The sequence below is a fragment of the Myotis yumanensis genome, unplaced genomic scaffold (assembly GCF_028538775.1).
Source record: "Myotis yumanensis isolate MYYU_CA2020_CCGP unplaced genomic scaffold, mMyoYum1.0.hap1 SCAF_10, whole genome shotgun sequence".
Taxonomy (NCBI): domain Eukaryota; kingdom Metazoa; phylum Chordata; class Mammalia; order Chiroptera; family Vespertilionidae; genus Myotis; species Myotis yumanensis.
The window spans coordinates 83,505,170-83,513,670 of NW_027223761.1; the positions used below are offsets into that span (position 1 = coordinate 83,505,170).

General features: G+C 70.5%; 1 protein-coding gene across 1 annotated transcript; it reads right to left on the minus strand.

Annotated features, from left to right (window-relative positions):
- Window positions 1–453: 453 nt before the first annotated feature.
- On the minus strand, window positions 454–7,375 carry MCAM (melanoma cell adhesion molecule). The gene is given in 17 exon segments (XM_070426234.1): window positions 454–580; window positions 958–1,075; window positions 1,392–1,539; window positions 1,693–1,764; window positions 1,851–1,992; window positions 2,077–2,198; window positions 2,287–2,428; window positions 2,902–3,020; window positions 3,108–3,270; window positions 3,353–3,474; window positions 3,561–3,740; window positions 4,715–4,772; window positions 4,774–4,803; window positions 4,893–4,963; window positions 5,263–5,470; window positions 5,557–5,681; window positions 7,266–7,375. Coding segments are annotated over 17 exon segments (1,914 nt in total). The 5' UTR covers window positions 7,330–7,375; the 3' UTR covers window positions 454–550.
- Between the last annotated feature and the right edge of the window lie 1,126 nt (window positions 7,376–8,501).

Sequence of the window (8,501 nt, forward strand, 5' to 3'; positions counted from 1 at the left end):
TGATCCCGGAGCCGAGTGAGCAGCTCGGGGCCTGACTAGGAAGCAGCGGCTCCCTCACTGCTGGGACAAGGAGCGCCATCTGAAGGGATGGCACCAGCTCCTGGCTCCACCCAGGGAAGGGGGTCACAAAAGGGACCCCAGCAGGCGGGCAACTGCTTCCAGGGCCTGGCTCGGCCCCTCCCTGCAGCCACACAGCAGAACTGGGAAGGCAACTGGGGCAGGAAGTCCCCTGAGACAAACAGGCCCCTGACTCCATGCTGTGGGCAGAAGGCGGGGCCTTAGTCCATAACTGAGCAGAGATGTTCCGGCAGAACTCGCCCCTCTCCTGGACCGAGGCCGCCTGGGGTGAGCGCCACTCCACACATGGATAGTGTGGTCCTGAGGAGGGGCCGCAAGGGCCCTGCGCCCTGGTCCCAGCCAGCCCACTGGCCCTGCAAAACGGGGGTGGAGGGCGGGGGCGGGGGCCAGGCTTTGGTGACCATCCTGAGTGTCCTGAGTGCTGGGGCCCGGGCGAGCAGGGCGCGTGGGCAGGAAGGGGTCCACCTCCGCGCTAGTTCCTCAGATCGATGTATTTCTCCCCCTGCAAAGGGGAAGGAGAGGTGAGGGCCGGGGGTGAGCACCAGCAGGGAGGAGGCACCGAAGCAGCAGCTGAGGAGCCCGGTGGTGCAGCAGCCGCAGGGCGGGCAGGAGGGTCTCAGCCCCCAGGTCAGGTGGGCCCCACGCAGGTCACACCGCTCAGCCTGAGCCACAAGCACTTTGGGAAGCGGTGACGGGGATGGGAGGGGTCTTTGCTCTCAGAGCCGGAGCCACCCTGTTCAGGTCCCTCAGCCACTGGCCTGGCCCTACCACCTGTGAGCAGTGTTAGGAGGCGAAACCCGGCCTGCTCCGGTCTCCGGCAGAAGGACGAGGACAGAGTTAGTGCGGGGGACGAGGACCGCCTGCAGCAGCCGCTCCTACCTGGTCTCCAGGCGCCCTCTGGTCAGCGCGGCTGCCCTGTAGGAGGCCCATCTCTTCGGGGAGCTTATCTGACTTAACTTCAACTACAAATGTGCTTTTATGAGATGGGGGCAGCGTTCTGGGGGGAGGAAGGGAGGCGAGAGGTTGGCAACTCAGGGGGCGAGGGAAGGGCGGGGCTCTGGGGAAGGGCTTCGTCTCCGGGGACAACCGTGGGACTTGGTGCTCTGGGGCCGCGTAGGGGAGGCCGGCAGGTCATGAAGGGAAGGGAGAGCGTGATGGATGGAGCGTGGCCGTGGCAGTGAAGCGACTAGCACCCAGACCCAGCGTCCCCTCCTGCTCCCAGGGGTGAGCGGACACGGGCGGCAGGGGACACCCCGGGAAGGGAAGCGGCGAGCTGGGCGGCAGGCGATGGGGGCGGGCCGGGACGTGCTCACATGTCCTGTTTGCCCGACCGCCCACAGGGCAGCCTGCCCTTCTTGTAGAAGAAGCAGAGGACGGCGCCCAGCAGCGCCAGGACCAGCAGGCTCACGGTCACGGCCACGATGACCACGCCCTTGCTCTGGGGCTCGCGCAGCTTTTTCTCTGTCCCACGAAGACACTCGGTCACCCCTGCCCCGGCTGCCACGTTCCCCTCGCTGCCCACCCAACCCGGCTGGCGGGACGCGGGCTTCCCGGGGGCAGTCGGGGCAGGATGAGGGTGTCCCGTCCGGCTCTGCTCTCGCCGGCCCAGCTCACCCGTGGAGGTGCCGTTGGCTCCGGCGTGAGGCCCGATGGTGGCGGTGCTGAGCCCAGTGCTGGTGTTGGAGGCTGTGGGAGACCGAGAGGGGCGGGATGGAGGTTGGCGAAGGCAGGTGCCCAGGCGCGCCGGGCCCACTCCGCGGGGCGGGCCTCACCCAGCTCCAGGAGGAAGCGGGTGCTGCTCCTGCCCAGGGCGTTGGCGGCCACGCACTCAGCGCCCGTCTCCACCAGCTGCGGGGTCACGCGGACACTCAGGAGGCTCAGGACGCGCTGTGGGTCCTGGTCGTGTTCGCTGGCCTGGGAGGAAGGAGCGGCGGCTCAGGGGGGAGGGGGGCAGCGGGCAGCGGCCCGGCCGGAGCCCGGAGGGGGGGCCCTGCTCACCCTGCCGCCCACGCTCCAGGAGATGGCGGGCCGCGGGTGCCCGGACGCCTCACAGGTCAGGTTCAGCAGCGCGTTCTCCCGCACCCGCAGCTTCCTCTCCTTCTGCGCCATCCTCGGGGGGCCTGCGGGGCAGGGGAGGCTTCTGTCCTCCAAGAGCTGGCGACACCCACGTGGGCGGCTTCCCGCCCGCCCTCCGCTCAGGGGCCTCACCGAAAACCGCCACGTTGACCAGCCACGTGGCGTTGAGGCCGGGCACGCGGGGCGCCGAGGCCAGGCAGCGGTAGCCGCCCCCCGCCTCCCGGTCCAGGTCCTGCAGCTCCAGCACCGGCCCCCGCGCCAGCACCTGGCCTGTCTGCGGAGAGGGCGGGTCAGAGGCCGCTCCCGCCCCGGCCCCGGCCCGGCCCCACCGGCCGCACCCCGGCTCCCCGGCCCCGGCCCCACCGGCCGCACCCCCGCTCCCCGGCCCCAGCCCCACCGGCCCCGCCCCCGCCCCCGCTCCCCGGCCCCACCGCCCCCGCCACCGGCCCCACCGGCCCCGCCCCCGCTCCCCGGCCCCACCGCCCCCGCCACCGGCCCCACCGGCCCCGCCCCCGCTCCCCGGCCCCGGCCCCACCGGCCCCGCCCCCGCCCCCGGCCCCACCGGCCCCGCCCCCGGCCGCACCCCCGCTCCCCGGCCCCGGCCCCACCTGCCCCGCCCCCGCTCCCCCGCCCCACCGGCCCCGCCCCCGCTCCCCGGCCCCGGCCCCACCGGCCCCGCCCCCGCTCCCCGGCCCCGGCCCCACCGGCCCCGGCCCCGCCCCCGCCCCCGGCCCCACCGGCCCGCACCTTCTCTCTCAGCCACTGGAACTCCAGGGCTTGGCTGCTCTCCGCCCCGCAGGTGAGCGTGAGGTTGCTGCCCTCGTGGCCTTCAGGGGCCGCGGGGCGCACCCGGACATCAGACACATCTGGGGACACAGCAGTCGCGTTGGCCAGCGCGGGGCAGAGGGTCCCTGGCCGCCCGCCCGCCCGCCCGGCCGCCCGGCCCCGCTCACAGTCCACTCGCAGCTCCTGCTGCGCGCTCAGCAGCGAGGCCGTGCTCTCCAGGTCCAGGCCCTGGCACTGGTAGCGCCCGCTGTGCTCCCTGCGCGCCGGGGCCAGGACCAGCACCCCGTCGTCGTCGGTCGTCTCCTCCACCGTCTCCCGGGTGCGGGGGTCCTGGGCGGAGCGGGGTGAGCAGAGGGCGCCGGCCTCCCGCCCGCCCCGCGCGCCCCGCCCGCCCCGCGCGCCCCGCCCGCACCTGCTTGCTGAGGCTGAAGTGCGGCGGGGGGTTGCCGTCCGCCAGACACCGGATCTCCACGCGGTCCCCTTCCTTCAGCGGCCCCGCGGGCGCCACCTCCAGCCACACCTTCTCCGCCGGGTCTGCGAGCAAGGGGCGCCCTCAGCCCGCGCCCCCCGCCCGCCCCACCCCGCCGGTGGGGAGAGCACCCCGTCCCCGCGGCTCTCACAGAAGACCGGGACCGTGACCTCCCGCGACTCCTTCATGTGGCTCCCGCTGGGCAGCCGGTAGCTGAGCTCGCAGTAGAAGCGCGCGTCGCGGTCCTCCTTGCGCAGCTGGGCCTTCAGGACGCTCCGCAGGGTGTACAGGCCGCTGGACTCCGCGGTCTGGGACGACTGGATGTGCACCCCTGGCGGGCGGGAGGGGCTCGCCGCGGCTCCGCCTCCACCCCCTGGCCTCCGGGGAGGCAGCAGGGGAGACCTGGGGCCCCCCTCCGTCCCCGAAGGGGCCAGGCTGCACCCTCCACCCCTAGACCCCCTCCCCAAGACGCTGTGTGCCAAGGGCTGCGGGGACCGAAGGGAGAAACAGCGACCAGGGAGCGGGGCAGACTGAACTCAGGGGCTTCCGAGCTGCCGTCCCAGGGAAAGCAAAGCCGTGCAGTGTGTGCGACACAGCGCCCCCCGGCGGTCCTCCACTTGGCACCCCACGCGGAGGACCTGACCGTCCCTCGCTGGGGCTGTCCCGTGCTGGTGGGACGTTTGGCAGCACCCGACCTCTACCCACTAGATGCCAAGGGCACCCCTCCATTTGTGACAACCACAAATACCTCCGGACACTGAAATACCCTGGAGGGGACAGATCGCCCCTGACCGAGCGCCGCTGATGTAGGCAATAAAAAACAAAAGCCCCTCTATTGCTAGGTCTGTATACATGTGCGGACGTACACAGAAATAGGCTGGGAAGTACACACACTCAGCAGAGATGAGTTCCAGGGCAGGCGAGTCTGGGGCGGGGCATGAAAACAGCCCTGGCCGGGCTCAGTGGTTAGAGCACTGGCCCGCGGACTGAAGGGTTCAGTCTCAGTCAGATTCTCTGTCAAAGGCACATGCTTCCGACCTCGGTCGCAGGCTTGATTCCCAGCCAGGTTGGGGGGAGGGGGGAGCATGCGGGAGGCAACTAATTGATTGTCTCTCTCACATCGATCTCTCTCACCCTCCCTCCACTCTCTCTAAAAATCAATAAGAAAAAATATCCTCAGGTGAGGATTAACAACAACAAAAAAGTTTAAAATCTTATGAAAATATTTTCAAGTATCATTGTGCACTTTTTAAAAAATAAAAGTAAAATGTAAGGTGGTTTTCAGAGGCTGAGAGGGCTACTTACGGTTCTTCTGCTCCTTCAGAGGCCGGCCGTCCTTGTACCAGATGACTTGAGGGACGGGGGTACCCATTCCTCCCCACACAGGTAGCAACCTAAGAAGGACAGGGCGAGTCCCGCCGAGACCTAGCTTCGCCAAACCCCACCTCCGCTCCTCCTCCCACCTGGCCACCTGGGCACTCACCTCCTCAAGCTCCCTGCTGTTCACCGAAATGCCCAAGGCATTGGCCTGGATGCTCGGCTCCTCTGGAGCTTCTGTGCGGGAGAGAGACAGGGCGGGGCCTGGAGCAGCGCTCCGTCCCACCCGCAAGCCCACTCCAGCCGCCCCGCCCACGCCATCCTACCCGCCCCGCCCACTCCAGCCGCCCCGCCCACGCCATCCTACCCGCCCCGCCCACTCCAGCCGCCCCGCCCACTCCAGCCGCCCCGCCCACGCCATCCTACCCGCCCCGCCCACTCCAGTCTACCCGCCCCGCCCACTCCAGCCGCCCCGCCCACGCCATCCTACCCGCCCCGCCCACTCCATCTGACCGCACAGCCCACCAGGCACTCACTGTAGACGCGGAGCTGGAGGCGGTGCTCCTGGGACAGAGGGTGCTTGCCCTTGCACAGGAAGACACGCTCATCGTGAGGGGTGACGTGGGTCAGGGCCAGAGTAGACCCCGCATCCTGAAGGCTGAGCCGGTGCTGGTACTCCCCGGGCTCACTCTGACCAAGGCCATGGCGCACACGGAAGATGAGTGTGGACTTCTCCTTGTGAACCTAAGGGGAGGCGCAGGGGAGGTGGGGTCCTGGGCCACAGGAGGGGACAGCCCCCCGCTGCTGCCCTCTGGAGCCTTGGCACTCACGGAAAACCAGTCCACGTTGCTGAGGTTGTCCTGGGGACGGGAGGGGCCGCACTGCAGGAGGGCTGTGCTGCCCACTTCCACCTCCACCAGCTCGGGCTCCGGCGGCTCGGCCTCTCCAAGCACACCTGGGGCGAGAGGACACCCAGCAGCTGCTTCGGCTCCAGCTGCTCCCCATCCCTCCTCCCACCCTGCTCCTGCAGCTGTTCTTCCGGCCACTTCGAGGGTCTGGAGGGCCCAGTCCTCTCCTAACCCTCGACCACTCTCTCCCCTTCGCCTTGGGCCAGCCCTTTCCTAGTTCAAGGGAGTTGGATGGTCATCTCTGGTCATTGGAGCAGAGACCCAGAGCGCCAGGCACCTCCCAGACGAGGCTGGCAGAGGGGCGACCGGGCTCCAGGCCAAGAGAAGGCCCCTTTCCTTCCAGGCCCCTCCCCTGAGTGAGCTCAGAGGGTGGGAATGCAGGGCATGTGCCAGGCTGGGGCACACAGGCCCCTTTGTGTCCCCGCACCCAGGAGACGACCACTCCTCTCCCCTTTGCCCCCCCCCCCCCCCATCCCCTCCCAAGTCTCTCACAAGACCCACTGGTCCAATCCTGGTCAGAAGCTCCCCTTTCAGCAGCACCTCCATGAACACCCCACACACTCAGGGGGCCCCATTCTGGGAATCTTGTAAGTATCGAGGGGTCAGAGTCTCTCCCAGGGGTCAAGACATGGCCAGGCAGTGGACAGGGGTGACGTCAGTGCTGCCAGCCTGCTGCCTGCTCCATTTGGAGGTGATGTCACTGGATCCCATCTGCCTGGACTTGAGGGTCCCATCCGCCTGGACTCGGGACCCCACCTCCTGGACTTGGGGGTCCCATCCGCTTGGACTCGGGAATCCCATCCCTGGACTCGGGGCCCCATCTCCTGGACTCCGGGTTGTGGCCCTGGCCTGGCTCCCAGACAAGGACAGGCGAGTGGCCCTCAGGCCCCAGCAGAAACCTCCACCCGACCCACGGCCCGCACCGGGAGAAGGTCTAGGAGAGCAGGACAGGGCGTCTGAACCTGCGGAGGCTGCGGAGCCTGATTGAGCCTTTTCCCCAGAAATGCAGTCCGCTCGGGAGGCTGTCGGCACCGGGCACAAGGCCAGCGAGCTGGCACTGCCCGGCCCACCCCTCCCCAGCCGGACGGCGGCTGCGACAGGGACCCGGTGAGACGGTGCCCAAGCGCTGCGCGGACCGGGCCGAGCGAGTCGGTGCCCGGCGCTGTCCCACCGAGGGCGGCCCCAGTCCCGGAGGTGGAACAAGTTTGGGCGCTTCCACTCTGGGAACCCTCATCTCTGCCACCTGTTTTCCGATCCCCGGGTGGAGGTGCGGGGACCCCCCCCCCCCCAGCCCCTGCCCACGCCCAGCCCGGCGGGGAGGGAGGGGCCGCGCACCCCCAGCTGAGAAACTGCCTTTTCCTGTGGCGGCGGAGCCGCGGGACCCTCGGTGCCCGGAGGGCGCTCTGGCTGCGCGCCTGCCATCGCTCCGATCGCGGCCCGGAGCAGAGCACCCGAGGGAAGTCCCCCCGCGCCCCCAGAGGCTCGGCTCCCCCCTTCCCCGCCCCCCACTCGCTCCCGGACTCCGATCGCGGCTGCAAACGGGCTGAGAGCGGCGCGGGGGCCCGGGAAGGAGGGCGCACGCCGGGCGGAGCTCCGGCCATTGGGGTGCGGGCCCCAGCGCCCCTACTCACCCGCGGCGCGGCGGCAGCAGCAGGCGGCCAGCAGGAAGGCGCAGAGGAGCCGGGGCAGCCGCATGCTTCCCCGCGGAGCGCCAGCGCCGAGTGAGGAGGTCCGCGCGCGCCCGCCCGCCAGCGCTGACGTCAGGGAGGACGGGGAGGGGAGGGAGGGGAGGGGAGGGGGCAGGGAGGGGAAGAGGAGAGCAGGGGAGAACAGGGGAGGTGGGGAAGAAGTGGGGAGGTGGGGGCCGGGAGGAGAAGGGGTGGTCAGGGGAGGGGTGGGGCCTAAGCTCCCGGCAGCCCCGCCCCGAAGCCCCCCGCCCCGCCCCGTCCCTGCCCCGCGCCCTGGGGCGGGGGACGCGACGCGCACCCCACAGCTCCGCGGGGCTAGGGGCGTGGGCCGCCCGCGCTGGAGGGTGAGCGGGAGGGACAGGTGTCCCAGGAGGACGGACTCCTGAGGCGGCGGCCAGGAGGAGCTGCAGAAGGCCAGCGCCCGGGCGGTCAGAGCCCATCGCGCTGCCGCTCCGCTCACCCTGACCAGCCGCGCAGCCCTGGAGGCCTCCTGGCGGAGGAGCCGCTGCCGGGCCCCCCCTCAGGCTCCCTCTCTGCCTCCGCCTCCCCCCACCAGGCCACGGCCACGGCCACGGCCACGAGAGACCAGCGGGCCCCGGGCGCGCCCCAGAGCTCCCGCCCCGTGGAGGCTGCCCCACACCCGGCCCGGGCATCTTCAGGGAAGGACGCCAGGCGGACCCGCAGACCAGAGGTGCCGTGTGGGAGCGGAGGCGCCTCGCTGGCTGCCCCGTGAACCAGCTCCCCGAGTCCGTCCTGGAGAACTGTCTCTGCCCCTTTCTCACGGAGGGCCTCGCCGGCACGCAGTCCCCGCCGGAAAGAGGAGAGGGGAGGGGAAGGAAGGACCACGGATACCAGGTCTCCAGTTTGCCCCCAGAAGACCTGTTGTGAGCCTTGACAGTGGAAAGGGCCCTGCAGCGGGCTCCACCCTCTCTACCCCCCCCCCCCCCCCCGGAGTGCGGCTTAGCAGCCGGGGTGGGTGTGGAGGAGGCATCAGGTCCCGCACAGCGCAGCCCCCTCTTCCCAAACCTGCTCTCCTGGCCTCTGGAACGGAGGCTCTGGGGAGAGGGCCGGGCTCCTGCCTCAGAGAGACCCCTCCCCCTGGCCCCGGGGCTCCTTCAGCCGGGAGGGTCAGAGAGGGCCTGGCCGGGCAGCCTGCACCCTTTGGGGGCGGGGCAGGGC